General features: G+C 37.8%; 2 protein-coding genes across 2 annotated transcripts; one reads left to right on the forward strand and one right to left on the reverse strand.

Moving 5' to 3' along the window:
- Positions 1-1625: 1625 nt before the first annotated feature.
- Positions 1626-6767, reverse strand: LOC119997441 (trafficking protein particle complex subunit 5). Its single transcript, XM_038844465.1, has 9 exons — positions 6623-6767; positions 6285-6476; positions 5978-6066; positions 5444-5507; positions 4414-4491; positions 3701-3777; positions 3537-3603; positions 3345-3452; positions 1626-2000 (listed from the first exon to the last, which is right to left on the reverse strand). The coding sequence occupies exons 2-9, from the start codon at positions 6354-6356 to the stop codon at positions 1971-1973; spliced, it is 585 nt and encodes a 194-aa protein (XP_038700393.1). The 5' UTR covers positions 6357-6476; positions 6623-6767; the 3' UTR covers positions 1626-1970.
- A 654-nt stretch (positions 6768-7421) lies between these two features.
- LOC119996377 (FIP1[V]-like protein) lies at positions 7422-18356 on the forward strand. Its single transcript, XM_038842973.1, has 9 exons — positions 7422-8421; positions 10016-10248; positions 10577-10703; positions 10788-10856; positions 10942-11082; positions 11821-11922; positions 12035-12354; positions 13366-15028; positions 17178-18356. The coding sequence occupies exons 1-9, from the start codon at positions 7552-7554 to the stop codon at positions 17739-17741; spliced, it is 4089 nt and encodes a 1362-aa protein (XP_038698901.1). The 5' UTR covers positions 7422-7551; the 3' UTR covers positions 17742-18356.
- Positions 18357-18361: the final 5 nt, after the last annotated feature.

Below are 18361 nucleotides of genomic sequence, written 5' to 3' on the forward strand. Positions count from 1 at the left end.
ATTGAGCCAAGTAATCCTCCATCGTATATACAGATCTCTTGGACTAATATTATTTGTTGGATAGGAAAGCTTTGACCGTATGAATTAATGAGGTATATAATATATTTGAAAAATAGATGATGATGCACATGCGACATATATGCTTATTATCATGTTTTCTTCATATTTTCTTGGTAACTATAAGACAATTACTAGGCACTTAGTGTTATTTCTTTATTCTTGGTTATAGAGTGTTCTCCTTGATTTTCTAAATCTCGAAATTTTAACTTGTTTGAAGCTTTAGTATAAATGTATAATCCACTCTTTTGGAGTTGTTCAGGAAACTGAATGGTTAGTTCCAGCATCTTATGATTGCTAGTATCGCTGTATGGAAAACAAATCCTAGCACTGTAATAAGGCAGATTTTACAAAGATTAGATTAGAACTTACAGGTTCAAACTACAGAAACAGCTTGTTCTAATGCGGTGATAAGGTTGTGTAGATATGTCCTCCCTGCACTGGTCTCCATAGTGGTAGCAGGAACATTATGCATTAGGTCCGTCCCTTATCTCTATGTAAGAGTTAGGTGAACAATTTATAAAAGGTTTTCTTGGGAATAGAACTTTAGAATTGTAACACCCGTTTAAAGTAGGAGGGTTAGTTTCTTTAATCATGGCATATAATAGGTTAAATGGTCATAAGTCATAACTCTTCGAAAGAAAGTTAACAATATTCCTGGATGTTTTCTCTCCATAAGGTCAAGTGATTTGTGAACTTTTGTCACTTCTTTACTTGTATATTTTTTTTTGGTTTAATTGGTGGCGGTGTTAATTGTTGAACTCATTTAGCTGGGCATGATGTAAACATATGGATGGTGCCTAACGCTAACATGCCCTCATTGGTAGTTCTGCTGTGGGGTGAATATTGTTTGGTTTGTTCCAAAAAGTAATTCACTTTGTATGTTGATGCTCTAGGATGGTCCCCACGCAGGACAAACAGTACCTCATGTTCACATCCACGTCCTCCCACGGAAAGGTGGGGACTTTGAGAAGAACGATGAGATCTATGATGCGGTAAGATGGAAGATTTCTTACGGGTCACTGCTACTTGTGTATGCTCTTATATTTTACTGTAATACTTAATTCTGGCTGCAAATTATTCATCTCGTAGATTGATGTGAAGGAGAAGGAATTAAAGCAGAAGCTTGACTTGGACAAGGAAAGGAAGGACAGAAGTGTGGATGAGATGGCTGAAGAGGCAAATGAATACAGATCCCTGTTCTCCTGAATGTCTCGGTTTTCGGCTTCGTCCTCTACATGTATTGTTTATGGTTTTCTTGTGGGCAGCTTCTAGTTCTATTGAACAATCATATAGTCCATTGGGATGTGATTTTAGGCATTATCAGTATAGTGGACTTTGTCTTCCATTTGTAATAACAAATTGTCTTCTTATTACTGGAATATCTATTGAGTTAGATGGTAGTGGAGACACTGGAGAGCAGTGGTTCCTAGACACAGTTTCTTCTGAAGAAATTTAGCATTAATTTTATAGTGTAGCATGAAAGATTCTGTATATGAGACCATTGTGATAATCATCTTTTAGAGGAGACGACATAATGAATCAGAAAAGAGGTCCAATGAGACGCATTTCCGCCCGGAAGGATCACTTGACTGACTGTAAAGTTTAAATACATATTTATCTGCCAATATCCTCTAGTTAAACAATCCATTCAAACCCATCGAAACACCAACTGATGCAACATGTACTCTACATCAGCGACCTTTTCATAATCACTATCAGTAAATAACAATCTCCATGAGTTAATGTGCAAATATTGGAATAAATCAAAGAGAGCTCAAAGTCCCACAAGGATGATCGACAGTATTTGGTTGTAAAAATTCACGATTGCAGCTGACTGGTTCAAGATTCGCATCATTGAATATGTCGCAGCGTGTTGACAAGAAACACACGGTGATGATCTGCGACAAACATCAACCTAACCTTGCTTCTCTCACTAGAACCTGGTTTGAAGAGAGAAAAAAAAAAGTTCAGGGGAAGGGATCCATTAGATCAATAAGTTAGGGCAGACAAAGTTTACTGTTACAAGCATGTTGACTAGTTTACTCAAACTATATGGCCTAGCATCCTTAACTTAAACGTGACAAAGTATGATGTATGCTACATTAATTTTTAAGAAGGTAGCAACATAAAATGTTATGCCGTGTTGATTCTTTGAGCATAAAATGAAACAAATAAAATCACATTCAGAAAGCTGTAAATCCGTGATTGGGTTTCAGAAGTACTTTCCAATTTAGTCTATCATCATTCATTTGTTTTCAAATTCAGAAAAGAGGGAATGGCAAGATCAGAAGATCTTTCCTTGAAGATGAATTACCAGGGTAAGCAATTAGAGTTACATTAAGTTTGACTCTCAAGGAAACAATTACTAGTAGAAGGCACAATTCCAAGCAATTTTGATGTAAAAGCTTCAAACAGCCGACATAGCATAGCAACTCTTATAAAAGTTTACAAGCACGTGCGTCCTAAAAGCGAAAAGCCAACTTAACCGCATTTCATGTATAATAGACCACTTGCCTCCAAATAAAGCAACCTAGTCGTCTTCAATTGTTAAAACATTGATGTTAGGCATCTCAAATAGTAGATTTAGTTAAAGGCTTGTCAGAGTTAAATTGAAACCATACTTGCCATTGCAAAAACTGCAAAGTATAACAAACTTCCCACCAAGACAGGTGTGGTGGTTAAGCTTGGAATAACAAATGAAATAATTACCCTAACACGGTAACACCAAGTGGGGGTAGATCAGACTGAAAGCACCCTAATCAGTTAGCATTTAGCAAAAGACCACCAACATGTCATATCCGCCAAATTCTTGTGTGCTATAGTAGCCATATCAATTCATGACCTAGGTTGACAAGCAAATCTAGAGACTTCCGCCATCACAAGCAATTAAAACCCTAGTCAAATACTCATCAAGTCAAAAGATGAATGCTCAAAAATTAGCCACTGCAATGAATTACCACAGAACATTATGGCAGTCCAAAAGAAGGAAGTATTAAGAATAAAGTTATAGAGAATACTCATTCTCACTCAACTGTCAAGTCTACGTCTGAGAAAGTATTCTCTAAAAAGTATCTATAGTTCATTCAAGTAACTCAAGTTCAATACGAAACTTTATTCATGAAAACCTCATTTTCTAAATTGCTGCATCAATGAAACTCATAAGGGGAGGCATGATCCACTTGTCTTAAAGAAACAGAAAGAAAAAGGAAGGAATAGGACAGAATTTACATTAAACAAAATGCAAGACAAACAATTTTAAGTGAAGGGAAACATATAACATATACCTCTTCAGCAAACTTTATCAAAATGGTCGTTCGTGGTCGTTGCTGACCTTCGACGGGTACAAAATGAGCTGTAACTACTGCTGGAAAACCTGCACTGTCCAAAACACCCTTGGAAAAAGGAAAGAAATTGTTCATTAGATCTTATATCGAACTGATGATAAGTGAATCCTATAGCATCAACATAATACTTACTCTTACAATTCCAGCAACAAATGCCCCACAATTAAATGTACCCATGTCCTTTGGAATTGAAATGAATCTACAACCAAGAACCGTTAATCAGCTTTGGTTTTATCTGATATGATAATCCTACTAGTTGTAACAGCTAAATCACAAAGCAATTAGCCCATTGTTACCTATTCACAAGGAGCTCTTTTTCGCTGATCATGTATTCATCTTCATGTTCAGTGCCCTTTTCAAGTGAGTCAGCAACCTAATATGTAGAAAAGAGATGCTGGTAAGATATATTGTTCAAGTTGCTGCCCTTTCTAAAGTAAGCCAGTAATATCATGACATGATTATATAGAGAACAAAGAAAGATGCATCATTAAAAAAAGTAGTGGCCAGCTTGATTAATTCTTAAGCCCCCCTTACGAAGATAAGGGATGATGACTTAGAGAGAGACAACAGCATTCCTTCATTCAAACAAATATGGGCAAGGTATTTAGGGAACACGGATTAACATCATAATGTGCAGGCATTATCCCGAATCTGAATTTAAAAATACCATCAACAGGAACACAGGTCAAAGATCCAGTCCATGATATTCCAGATCAAGATCAACCAAAAGTATGAAAGTGTATTAGAGACAAGATTACTTAGAAGCATGAAAATAAATCAAAATAGCCTCAACTAGCCTCAACTGGTCAACCTTTAACAGAACATGCAGCAGTGCTCAAAAGAATGGAAAAGAGAATCGACATTACAATAAAATATGCAGGTATCCAGATAGCGGGGACAGAAAAAAGTATTTAATTGAGAGGACACAATATTTTCTGCCACATATAATCTCAAAAAGATCATCAAAATCAGCTATTGCACCCGATAAACATAAAGCTAAAATGCCTACCTTTCCAAATAGCACCTTCCATACGGTACTGTGTACAAAAGATAAAATACCCAACAATCTTGTTTCTCTTCTGTTCCCCTAAAAAAATATTAGCAATTGAAAAAAAGAAGCATAGGCATCAGTGTAGCACTTGTATAAAGTCACGAAGCTCTATGCAAGGAAATATCCAAAATAGAATATACATATGTCAAAAACCTGGCTTATTAGATTGATGTGAGGGTTCCTTAATTTTATATATACAGACGACTACCTAGTAGGCTAGTACAACCATTCAAGAAAAAAAAAGACAACTTAGTACACGAATAATGGAATAGGAAATAAAGAACCTTGAAGGGAGAGCAGACCTATCAGCAAAGAAAACTTAAATAAACCCCCTTAAGATATAGGCACATCATAACTCGGTAGAATGAATTGAAAGAAATTTAGATTTCAAATTGTCGCAAAGACAATTGTAATTTGTACAAGCATACACACACGCAAATGGAGAAAGAGAATATGAAAAGTGTGAGACCAAAACAAAATATGATAAAGGACCCAAATGATCCATAAAACCTCTTTCAATGATATAGGGGCATTATCTATAGTAGCCTCCCCAAATATAGGATGACTACACTTGTTTGCTATGATAAATCAAATGACAGGACTAATGTGATAAATATGACTTGATTATGACTTATGAATATCCACTTTAACCAATGACATGATAAATAAATAAGCAAGGCAAGATTAAAGCTTGAGGAGAGTCTGAGTTCTTGGATGAACAACAGTAAATAAGCCAGCCAAATGTATTTAAAACGTCCTTATTTTCAGAATTGATCTGTTCATGCCACAATCCGAGAATGAGATGCAGATGCAACTGAAAAAAATGTTGCCATCAATTATAATTTCAGATCATATCAATCTGCAAGGAAAAAGATGCTTTTGGATAAAATTTGTTGACAGACGACATGGCTCATTTTTCCAATGATGATAGACCCAACTAAGATACGAATCAATCAATACACCAAGAGTCTCAGGAAATCTGCCATACCTTATCCCTATGGCAAAGAAGTTCTAAAACTCGAGCACCAACAGCATACCCAGCATCCTCAAGCCTGCTCCATTCCCAAACAGATAATAGGGTTAATTGTTACAAGGTGAAATATCACGAATCGATATTACAAATTCACAAGATAATTAAGTATCTCAGTTGAAAAAGATTCGCATAATACCAATTCAAAATATCCTCATTACTGCAACTTTTTCTTTTCCAAAATTACCCTCCAACTTCCATTCATTTATGCTTAAATGATTGCAAATGAAAACGTCATAGCAAAAAAGCTAAATTCCTATTTTATCATTGGGATCGAAAATCTTTGTCCACTGAACTTGGTACAAACTTCTTGAGAAACAGAGAACATGGGGGAAATTCAAAATTTTCACTTATGCTTTCATCAGGTTCTACGCAAACCAGCAATAAGGCAAATTAATTATAGATACATTAATAGGGGAATAACCTTAAACTAAGGATGCATTTTTGTACAATTAGATTCAATTAGGTAAAAGCATAGAATCCATAGATCACCTCCGTTCCAATTCAGCAATGTTGTCAACCTGTGTCTGATTGTACTGAACAAGCTCTGAGAACAAGAATGCGAAAGCACTTAAACTGACCTGAAACAAATATCTGATTATCAAACTAAATGCCCTTGAAGTTTTCATTTTCAAAATTTGACGACAAAAACAAAAGATAAAGGTTCCTATAAAAGAGCTGTAATTTGGAATATCCAAATTTTTAGTTCGTTTCCTTTCCCTGCGAATTTTCTAAGAAACCAAACAGAAGGACATACGAGAGTAGAAACCAAAATTTACAAATCAAGCGTGAGAGATACCTCCTGTTTGCCCTTGCTAAGGGGTTTGTCAAGCACGTTAGAGTATTGCTTGATCTTCCCTACCCCGATCATAGTTTCCTTTCTACTTGTCTACCCCGGAACACTTGTGGATCCAATCCAATAAAATTGCAGATCGTGCCCGAGCGAGTGCAGTGACGATCTGTTTCGCCGCTGAGAAATTGAAAGAAAATTCTGCAGCTCACAGTAATACAAGCATTTACAATCCAAACGATCTTTACAGAACAAGTATTCAACTAGCAGGAACGATCAAAATAAGCATCACGAACACCGAATAAGCAGTAAAATCCAAATAAATCAAAATGATTTAAGAGTTTTACATATTCTGTGAATGACTGTGGCTACAACGTTCGTTGAATATGAGAAGATTTGGATCCGTATCAGCTTCGACTGAGTTCTCCCGGTCGGCCGAGGGAACGAAGAGAGAGAACGAGACTGGTTTCGTCGATGGGTTTTTGGGCTTAATCTTTCGCTGGCAAAAAGCCCAAAATTTAAAGGCCGAAAGCCCTTAAATTGGCCCATATATTCTCTCTTTTTGTTGGGCCCTTCTATATTGATGAGGAGAAATTTTATCTATACATCCCAAAAACAATATTTTTACAATATTTTTTAATTTTTTTGTAGTTTATATAAATATCATTATATACAATGACATATTACCTTTAAACTAAAAATTTAAAATAAATAATTTTTACATATTTAGTTAGAGATTACAAAGTTTAGATCAGAATTTTTCAAAGGATAAAAGAAAGAAAAAACAACATATAATGTTTTCTGGCAAAAAACAATATAGACAATTGTTTTTATGACAGAAAAATAACATAGCCTTGTCCTATTTTGGAAGAAAAACAACAACTCCAATCGTTTTGGAGAGAAAATCGGACCTGATATTGATTTTTGTTTATAACATAAAGTAACACATGAAATATAATTATACACATCCACTAATACTATATCATAATTACTTTATCAATCTTATTCTATTTTTTTTCGAGAGATTTTTAAAAATAATATACACAGCAGAGATTTACAAATCAAGAATATCTCCTCTACCCAATCTTCTACTTTTTTTCGCTTGATATTTAACAATAAATGGTTAAAGAACCATATATAGGGCACCAAAACGGGCCTGAAATGTGACAATTTCCCCGAGAACCAAAAAACGCAAGAATAAATCCTTGACCAACACCAGCATAGGAACTAGCCCCTCAAAACCCTTCCGTAAAATACCCTCTTCTGTCTCGTTCTGATGGAAGACGACGACGAGTTTGGAGATCTGTACACGGACGTGCTCAAACCTTTCTCCTCAACATCATCTTCTTCTGCCCCGCAGGTCCACCTTATTTCATCCGCACCGTCGGCTTCTCTCCGTCCGATCGATCTCAAACAAGATAACATCAGGAACAACGGCATCATCAACGATGGAGGCGACGACGAGATCCTGTTCAAAGCTAGCGATCCTAATTCCAGTATTCAGGTGCAAGCTCGCCCTCCTGAATCGGCGACCCCCGCCAAAGTCGGCGGTTTCGTGTTGAATTCAATTGGCGGCGATACAGTGCTGGATAATTCAGGTGGCGGACCGAGGGTTTTGGAGAGAGAGGACGCAAACTTACGAAGCAGGAGTGAATTACTTCCGACAGAGGATACGGACATGAAATTTGACATTGAAGAGGGTATTCCTAATCAGGGGATTCCGGGACTGTCATCCTCTGATACCCACGATGAGCTGGTCAATCTCGGGAACACGGAAGATGCTGGAGATAAGGATGATGTAGAGGGCCATGGCGGCGAAGAAGATGATTGGGACAGTGATAGTGATGATGATTTGCGGATATTGTTGAATGATGCTAACCAAGGGCCGATGGGCATGGACGGGGGAGGTCTAATAGGCGATGAAGATGATGAAGTTGACGGGGGCGGGCTTAACATTGTGGCTGATGGAGACCCAACCCATCAGGTAATGACGGAGCAGGAGTGGGGCGAGGATGTTGCAGCAAAGATGGCGGATGGAGAGAAGGAGGGAGGCGAGGCAGGGAAGGGTAGTGCTGCAAATGCCGTAGTTCCAAAGATTGGGTATAGCAATCATGGGTATCAATATCCCTTTCATTCTCAGTTTAAGGTCAGTCTTATATGCTGTTGACTTTATAAAAAGAATTTAGGGAATACTTCTTGGAAGTGGGATTCGTTTTGTATGCAGAGTGTGTGTACTTGTAATTTTTGTAAGATGTGAATAGAAATTGTTGTTTTTCTAGTGGAATAAAAATGAAATGATTTAATGGTGAAATTCTTTCCATCCAAATTTATATGCTTGCTTGAATTGTGAATAGTTTTATCAACTTGGAGGATGTGCAAGACTTGGATGATCCAAATTTATATGCTTGCTTGAACTGTGAATAGTTGTATCAACTTGGAGGATTTGCAAGACTTGGATGGTGCACATTTCATGGGAATTGATGTATATCCATGGGGAAGGTGAATAATTTCAGCTGACAGATGAAGTGATCTGTGTTCAACTTCAAGGGTCAATGTTGTTGATTTTGGAGTTCGCCATTAAGGTTCATAATTGTGGTCCCTATCATTGCCAAGATCCCCATCCACAATCTTACAGGTCTAGCAATGACACACCTTACCTGGTTTTTGTCTTTGGGAGTGAGGTGGATGCTTATCAACTCCGTGCTCAGCACGCATGACACACCTTACCTGATTTTGGTCTTTTGGAAATGAGGCGGTTGCTTATCAACTCCGTACTCAGGACGCTATATGTGGCTGAAGCATCACTTTGGTTTTGCTGAATCACTTGGTGGATTTCTTATTTTAGATTAAATCACATGGAACTTGATGAAACAGTTCTACTTTTTTCTTTTCTGGTCTTGCCTAAGTGGTCATTCCTGGAATATCATTACAATAGGGTGTGATAAATGAATGAAGCTTGCTCAAGCCTACATGCGACTGACATGGTTTTGCATCAAGAAACTTAAGCGCGCTGCTTTTGGATATCATAATTTCTCAGTCATCTGTCATCATCTTCTATTTATAGACTATTATAAACGAAGTTGTAGATTGTTCTTAAAACCTAGTGCCACAATTTCTGAGACACGTTATATAGCTCAGTATAGTTAGTTTGGGATTTGAGATAAGTCAGGCCGTGAGATTGTAATGATGGTAAAAGAATGCTGTCAAGAAAGCATAATTCACAACTCAAATTTTTAAACTAATAGTTATAAGATTTGTTCACAGAACAAATGTAGTTGCCAAGTTTGTATTGATTTATCATTTGTGCTTTCTGTTTTTTGAAGAGTTAAGGTGATGATAGCTACGTTTCAGGAATGGAAGTTGTGGATAGAGCTAATTGGACTTGAACATGTCCATTTTTTTGATTGCAAGAACATATCAATTTCTTAATTTCATATATAAACAACGCATTGCCTATTGATACACGGCCTGATATTCCCAATTCTAATATCACGGTTGTAACTTGAATGAAGAATAATATCCCAAAACATGGACTTAAATGGCAAAAATTGACATGACATTGAATAGGGAAAGTCTCTTTCTAGTTTTGCTATAATATTTACCTCATACGAAAATGCATAGTTCTTCAGCCTAACTTATTAAACAATGAGTAGTTCGTTCTGCTTTATACAAGGTTTCTTTCTTGTTTTTATCTGATTTTCCTTTTGTAATCTCGTGATTTATTTTATGGTGGCATGTAGTATGTTAGACCTGGTGCCACACCAATGCCTGGAGCTGCTACTGTTGGGCCTGGAGGCGCACCAGGACAAGTTCGTCCACCTGTAAACATACTCCCTGCAGCTGGTCGTGGTAGAGGTGACTGGCGACCATTGGGAAATAAAAGCTTTCATCCAGGTTTTGGAATGCCAGGCTGGGGCAACAATATGGGTCGGGGTTTCGGCAATGGACTGGAATTCACACTTCCCTCTCACAAGTAATATTGAATTGGCTGTATATGCTGACCTGTTACTCTTCTGTGTGTTGCCTTGTTTTGCTTGTTAGTTATTGGCAATTTTTCATTGGATTCTTGCATTCAATTGATGGATCATTAATAATGACTATTTGTCAGTTGCATCTATCTTATATGTATATGCACTTGGTAAGAAATATTGTCAGTTCTTGTGCTGTAGATATCATTAGTTTCAGAATGGATGCTGTATTCTACATTTTGCCCATTTAGTGTTATATTATTTGTGTAACTGAGTGATTGTTAATATTTGGTTTTGCCTTATGAGTGCTTAGCAAGTCCTTTTGATCATCAGGACCATATTTGATGTTGACATTGACACTTTTGAGGAGAAACCATGGAAATATCCGGGTGTTGATATTTCAGACTTCTTCAACTTTGGTTTGAATGAGGAGAGCTGGAAAGATTACTGCAAACAGCTGGTAAATATTACATGAAGTAACATTTTCAACAAGATAACGGAAAACTCGGGAGGTCCTTTGTCATATTTATTTGATGTCTTGCAGGAGCAACACCGTTTGGAAACTACCATGCAAAGCAGAATTCGTGTTTATGAAAGTGGGAGAGCAGAACAGGTAATTACATAGTTATGGATTACATTTATGTTTGGGAATGCTGTGAAATCTTTTCTGATATGCGCTGCAATCATTTTCATGTTAGGACTATGACCCAGATCTGCCTCCGGAATTAGCAGCAGCTGCAGGAATTCAGGATGTTACTGCTGACAATGCAAATCTTGGCAAGCCAGATGTTGTGCAAAATGATTCGGCAAAATTACCTGCACGTGTGCGGCTCCCAATTGTATGCTTCGGTTTCTGTTATACTTCCAGATGCTTCGCAAAATATTTTTTGGGGGGAGGGGAGGGGGTGCGATGTCCACGTGTAAATTTCTACAAAATGAAACTTTATGTCTCATCATGTAGCCTGAATGATATTTTAATTTCTTCATTTCCTAACTCCTATGCTCCACTGCATTTGAACCATGTTACTCACTCCTCGAATGGCATGTTACAGTCAATGCCATAGTGTACCTGCCTAATCCTTTTCAAATTTTGAGCCTATTCTACTTGACTCGAAGTAAATTGTTCCTGGATCTATATAATTGTTTGTTGCAAGCCAGAGTTTTAGAGCTTGAAAGCAAATATCTTTAATGAATTCATTCTCAGTAGTTTACAAATAACTTTTGCTGGTTTGTCCAACGATACGAAGCTCGGGGAAAAAAGTGCTTTGTGTGTTCATTTATGGATTCTTGGTAAACCTTTTTGAAAAACTGGAAATAAAAGTACAGTTTCTAGTAGGATGATCATCCCATTGCTGTTGTAGGATGCAAATGCCTCTCTTTTTTTCCTGCTTCTGACTCCAATATCTGTTCTAACTTCTAAAGCACCAAGAAATGTTTATCCGAAGAAACTAGCCCCTCTTTTAAAAGCAGTTGTTGATATTTTTGTCTCACATGTATCACGTATGGACTTCAAAATATAGTTAAAGATATGCTAATATCATTCTGAAAGCTCACTGATTTAATGTTTTTGCTTCCAGCCGACTGGAAGAGCGATACCGGTAGAAGGTGGTTCTGGTGAACGGTTTCCCTCTATTGACACTCGACCTCCTAGAATTCGTGATTCTGATGCAATTATTGAGGTATATTTTAAATTTCCTCCAACCACATTATTCAAAATGAAAGACTTCAGATGAAGGTTACTATAACTTATGAGCAACATCAATTAACTAAATGTACTTTTGGGCAAAACAGATCATTTTGCAAGACTCTTTAGAAGATGAGTACTCCAAGGGGAATGCTGTGGACAGTGACCCAACAAAGGGTGATCTCAGAGGAAGCCCAATGGATGAAGAAGATGATGCACATATGTTGACTGGATATTTTGCTTACGATAGTCGAAAGAGGAAGCTGGTTAGGAGGAGGATTCCCTATATGGATTCTGTTAACGATAAAGCACCTGATAGAGATGGAGTTGTGTCTTTTTCTTCAGAAGCACCTCTTCAATATCCTCCTAGTTCCCGGGGCCAGACTTCTGTGTACCCTGGCGGGAAGCCTGCTACCCCTGAAGAGAGGTATGAAACAATCTGGATGAGTGTAATCTATATATGTGCCTTTTCAAGGGTTCAATCCCCATCCTAGTTGAACAATAAAAAAAAGTAATATGTCCGATTGTTCCCTTCTTTCGTTTATTTAAAAAATTAAATTTGTGCCTTTTAATGGAGAGCGCTACGGTTGTCACAACAACATAGAGGTCATGGGTTGAAATCCTAGAAATGGCTTTTCGCGGAATGGCCGGAAGGCTGCATACATCTTACCCGTCCCTGACTCCATGTCTATTGCCCATTACGAGAGCCTTGCCCACATGAATTGTTTAAAATGTAAGCCTTTTAAGATATAGAATGTGATGTCATCTAGTTTTTGTAACTTGGTGGCAGATTTTGATGCTAATGAAATCAAGTGAAGCAGCCAGTGTGGCAGTTTAATTCAAATCAACTCAATAAAGAATTTTCCTGGCTATGGGGCCCTCAAAAGTGATTCTTTTATGTTATTTTTTATCACCTTCTTCTCGTAGAGCAAGAGAATGTGCAAATCTTTTTTAATGCAAAAAGGATATTATTAAATGGAGCACCAAGGTATTGCAAACAAGTTAAGAGAATATAAAAATCAAGTGTAAATCAAGTTAACTAAGAGGGGGAAAAAAGTGTGCACAAGATATGGTGACCATTTGACAATTACTTAGGTCAGACAAAGTTGGTCAATGCAGTTGTAGGATTATGGAACAGCAATTATTTTTCTAGGATATTCTCAAAAAAAAATCTTTTTCCTTTCTTTCTGCTTATTTGAGTTTTTCCCATAAAGCTGCAGATAAAGTTGTTGAAGTTTTAGAATGCATCAAAATTAACTTCATGGAATAGCGAATTTTTTATGTGAATTAAGAATTGTTTCAGTTTCTTGGAAATGTTCATTACTGTTTCAGTTTCTTTGAAATGCACATTACCTTTTTGTATATTGGAGTTCATTGGACGTGGTACGATTTAAGCAGATAGTAGTTGATGCTTTTAACATTCTCATTCTGTATGCAGGAGGACACAAGGAAGAGCTCGTGCAAAATCCCCTCAGCAGACTCCTAGTGAAAGTACACGCGATAATAAGTTTCTTGATAATGACGAGGATGAAGCAGTTGAAAGCACAGATGCCAGGCATGGTCCAGCGTTAGCATCTCCAGTCACAGTCAGGGATGAACAGGAGGCGAGTGCTGAGCATAAAGACACTGTGCAAGATGAGATTGGGCTGGCTGAGGGCAGCTCTGGAGTGGAAAAGGATGAAATGATCTCATCCCCAAATAACATGTCTGGAGATGGATCTTCACATCATGCTATGAAGAACCAAAAACTGAGTTCTCAAGTTGAACAACCTGGAGTTAAAGAACCTGATGATGCAGAGGACTCAAAGGCTGCAGGAAGCAGTGAGAATAGCAAAGCAAGATCAGGCAACAGCAGAGATGATCAGAAGTGGCAGGATAGTGTTGAGGAGGAAGTTATTCGAGATGGTCATTCTACCCACTCTGGGAGCATCAAGAGGCACCTTGATGGAAATCAAACTATTTCGCACAGAAAGGATCGTGATACAAGATATGAAATGGATGATATGGATCGGGTGGTAATCAGAGAGAGGGAGGATTCTTATACTTCGAGAGACTTGGATCTTAGGTTATCTCATCATTTGCATATGAAAAATGATGGTTTTGATAGGCGAAAGGGGCGAGACAACCCTGATGGAGCTGGGCAATGGAGGGATGGAGATCCTCATACCAGAAAAAAACCTGAAGATACAAGGAAGATGGAACGTGGCGATGAAATGGGATCCAGACACAGAGGCAAGGTTTGGGAGAGTGAGAGAGGTGACAAAGACAAGTATTTTCATTCCAAAAAACAATTGGATAATGGCAGCTATAAGGTTCGTTATGAGAAGGATGTTGGATCAGAGAATAGGGGAAGAGATGATTCCTTGAAGAATAGGTACGAAATGGTGGATGGTCACCATAACAAGAGAAGGAGAGATGATGAGTATTTGAGGAGGGATCTGGCTGACAAAGAGATTTTGCATGCACACAGAGAAAGTTCTAGTCGTCGAAAGAGAGAAAAGGATGATGTTTTTGATCCACGAAAGAGAAATGACCAACAAAGAGTTAGAGACAATATCGATGATTTCCATTCTGTTAGGCACACAGATGAGATCTGGATGGAGAGGGAGAGGGAGAGGGAGAGGGAGGAGTGGCACAGGATCAAACAATCCCATGAAGAAAATCTTCCCAAAAGGGAAAGAGAGGAAGGACGGGCTGCTATGAGGAGTGGGCGTGGGGCAGATGACAGAGCATGGGCCGGCCATGCCAGGGCAAAGGATGAATTTAAAGGTTCTAACAAAGAGATCCAACTTAAGGACACAGTTCGCCATGGTGATTTGAAGAGAAGGGATCAAATTGAGGATGAAAGCTTTTCTCATCATAGGGGACGTGAGGACATCTACCTTCGTGGAAGTCAATTTAGTCATGCTGAAAAAAGATCTAGACTGGAAAGGCCAAGCTCCCGTAATGATCGCGGTGTCAGTGCTTCTGATAACCAAAAGGTGCATGTGAAGAAGCAAAAAGAGAACGTGAGGAAGAACAAGGAATCTGAAGCTGGAGATCATTACACTTCGTCCTCTTCTAAGCGAAATCAAGAAGACCAGAGCGGTCTTAATGAAATGGTATGTTTTGAACTTAAGACACATATTGTAAAATACAGTGGAGTATAGGAAATTTCCTTGCTCTCGGGAAAACTTTACTAAATATGGAACCCAAATTTCTGGAAATAATGTTCCTTGTTGGATCCTTCGATCAAAAAAAGTAAAAAGTGTTGTTGAGCAGTTGTCTTCTCTGTACTTAAACAATAGGGTTCATACATGTGGGTTCACACTCCAGACTGTCATAACAGGACTTGAAAACCTTCGTGATCAGCATAGTTAATTTTTTTAAAGTCTAATTGAACGAGCCTAGTTGTACTAGGCTATCTACCATTTTGATTAGCAGTGCAATTGAAGTCTTTCCCAAGGAAAGTGCTTAGGAAATATGAATTAATTAATCTTCCCAGTGTGTAATTTTCTGTTCATTAGATCCTTGTATGGGGGGTGCAGGGGGCAGTTGCCCTCGTTGGATTGTGTTCATTGTCGGCGCATTAGGAACTTGCTCTTGGGAACTGAAATTTACTAAATACGAAACCTAAATTTCTAGAAAGAAGGTTCCTTGTTGGATCCTTTGATCAAGAGCATTGTTGTTGAGCATTTATCTTCTCTCTAATTGATGATAGGGGTCGTACATGTGGGTTCACACTCCAGACTGTCATAATAGCACTTGAAAACCTTCATTATCAGCATCGTTAATTTTTTTTAAAAGTCTAAATATTGAAAATGCCTAGTTGTACTAGGCTATGTAGTATGTACCATTTTGATGACCAATGCTCTCCTTTTCTAAATATCAACTATAATAAAGGAATCTTCACTGTAATTAGGCTCTCAAAGATTACTTACTCATTATATAGATATTATTAACGCTTGTTTTTGTATTATATGTACTTCCCTATTTGGAGTATATCTTCAATTACAAGGTAAAATGTTAGATGGTATGCGGAAATCGTGGAACATTTTCAACCTAGAAACTTTCCTTTTGTCATTTGAACAACAAACGTGAATTGCTGCATTAATTTTATACTTTTTTCAATGACTTACTATCAATTAATACTATTAACTAAATAATATGTTTGTTAGTTTATTCTTTTGACTTTGATCAAAATTCTTACCCCCTTGTTGAGAATCCTAACTCGGCCGCTGGCTGCAAGACAGCTATGCTAGGCTTGTAAGTGGCATGGTGCTTAAGCTGTGCACATCTTTAGTATTCTGAGGACATCCTCTTCCTACAGTAACTGTCTGGTATCTGCTGGTTATTGTATAACTTGTAAGATCTGCAAATTGTTTGGCTCTTTAAAATAAATGTATATTTAATGTTCATGTTCATGTTTGGAGTGCAAACCTTGGCACATTGGTAATGTTGCTTCATTGCACGGAGGTGTCTTATGTTCAAAAACACTATGTCTCAATCAGGGGGTGAGGCTACGTCGTATGACTTGCTGTGAATTGCTGTGCAACGGGTGTTGTTTCCTTATCCTTAATAGTTGTGCTCTGATTTATATCATTAAATATTCTTAAAAACTGAAATGCTGGCAATTCTTTAGTGGAATTCAACTTTTTGTGATAAACATTTCCTTTGGTGTTTAAATTGATTGGTATCTTTCTTAGCTTTTCCAAGAGAATTCCACATTTCACACAATCTGTCCTGCTTCTGATATTTTATTTTATTTTTTCCATTTTTTAGTTGATTGGCTTTCCTGTTTTATGATCCTGCTTGATTTATTACATGCTTTCACATTTCTGGTTATGTGTTCAAGTTTTCTTTTACGCAGTGGCTGGTTGCTAAGATTTGTATTCCCAGTGTTTTATGGTGCCATGTGCACTATGTATGACACATCTCCATGTTTGGGCATGTGCCAAGGCAAACTTTTGGGTTTCTATGTATGACACCTCCATGTTTGTGCTGCCTGCATGTTTTTTTTTTTTTTGATGACGTGTTTTTTCTTATGATCTACTAATTATAAAAAAAAAAACTGTGGCATTGTATTTCTGCATGCTTGATCATTTCAATTTTCAATAGCGAGTGAAATAAAACAAGATTATGCCCTTAGCACTCTCAAACTTTTATGTAGATTCTTTTTTATTGATTGTAATTTATGCTGGCACAAATTGAAATTGATGAATGTTGGAAGTTTCCCTAAATTCTTAGAATTTTACTTTTGCCTTTGTTTAGGGATTGAAAGACATCGGTGAACAAGGAAATGGTAGCAGTAAGATACCAGCACACCGTAGCTCTTCGAGGAAACATAGGGAAGATACATCCGTAGATGAAGAACCACAGGATTCTAAAAGGGGCCGTTCTAAATTAGAACGTTGGACAAGTAATTTAGAGAGGGACTACAGTATCAACAGCAAGTCAGCTGCATCCATGAAGTTCAAAGACATGGACAGAAATAACAGTGATGGAGCGTCAGGAGCCAGCAAACCAGCCAGTGAACCGGTTAAAACTGTTGACGCTGTTGATAACCAACACGCATTGGTTGAAGACAAGAGTGCTGGGAATCTGGAGACTAAGGATGGAGATGCAAAACCAATAGATGATCGACACCTTGATACTGTTGAAAAGTTGAAGAAGCGAAGTGAGAGATTCAAGCTTCCAATGCCACGTGAGAAAGATGCCCTGGTGATAAAGAAGATAGAGAGTGAAGCTCTGCCTACTGCCACAAGTGAAACTCCTGCGGATTCTGAAATTAAACCAGAGCGGCCAGCTCGGAAGCGAAGGTGGATCAGTAACTAAGAGTTGAATAACCAATCTGCTGCTTTATGATTCTGAGGGGCTTTCTGCTTCACCGGATTCTTTAAAACATAGAATCTTGAAGATCTTTGAATTACTTCTGTTGGGTTCCAAGGATGGCCTTGTACCTCAATTACAGTAAAATATAATCATGTAACAATGCTGCTGCCATACTTTTTTGGTATTCTGTTGTATATACTAGTGATTGTAACGATAAATTGATAACTTGCGATGGCGCAGAATCATATTTGTGTCAAATGCAACAGTATTGTGCAGATTAAAATCGACATCCCTGTTAGGGTCGCTCTCCAGATCAGCAAAAGCTGCTAGCAGGATCCACGACTATACGAAAGCAAGTTTCTTGGAGGTTGGCAGTAATCCCTTGATGGCCCCCTCCTGTAACTCTTCTACTTTGTGATGGTGGAATTGAAGCAGACAAAAGAAAGTCAATGGAGATGGCAGACTTCATCAAGGTAGATATGGACAATGATGTTGTATATTTACATTTATTATGTATGTTTAGTAGTTATTTATCATTTTATACTAGGGCAGCAGGCCAGAATACACGAATTTGAAGTGCTTAGAGTTAGAAAGAAAATACAGATCATAGATGAAAAAGGGAT

The sequence above is a fragment of the Tripterygium wilfordii genome, chromosome 4 (genome assembly GCF_013401445.1).
Source record: "Tripterygium wilfordii isolate XIE 37 chromosome 4, ASM1340144v1, whole genome shotgun sequence".
Lineage (NCBI taxonomy): Eukaryota > Viridiplantae > Streptophyta > Magnoliopsida > Celastrales > Celastraceae > Tripterygium > Tripterygium wilfordii.

Excerpts from the sequence above, each read along its gene's own strand:
- LOC119997441 (XM_038844465.1), bottom strand. The coding sequence starts at position 6,356 with ATGATCGGGGTAGGGAAGATCAAGCAATACTCTAACGTGCTTGACAAA. Across the intron at positions 6,067-6,284 it reads TTAGCAAGGGCAAACAGGAG|GTCAGTTTAAGTGCTTTCGC; the intron begins GTATCTCTCACG and ends TATTTGTTTCAG. Across the intron at positions 3,778-4,413 it reads GGAAGGTGCTATTTGGAAAG|GTTGCTGACTCACTTGAAAA; the intron begins GTAGGCATTTTA and ends TCTACATATTAG.
- LOC119996377 (XM_038842973.1), top strand. The coding sequence starts at position 7,552 with ATGGAAGACGACGACGAGTTTGGAGATCTGTACACGGACGTGCTCAAA. Across the intron at positions 12,355-13,365 it reads CCTGCTACCCCTGAAGAGAG|GAGGACACAAGGAAGAGCTC; the intron begins GTATGAAACAAT and ends TTCTGTATGCAG. Across the intron at positions 15,029-17,177 it reads AGAGCGGTCTTAATGAAATG|GGATTGAAAGACATCGGTGA; the intron begins GTATGTTTTGAA and ends GCCTTTGTTTAG.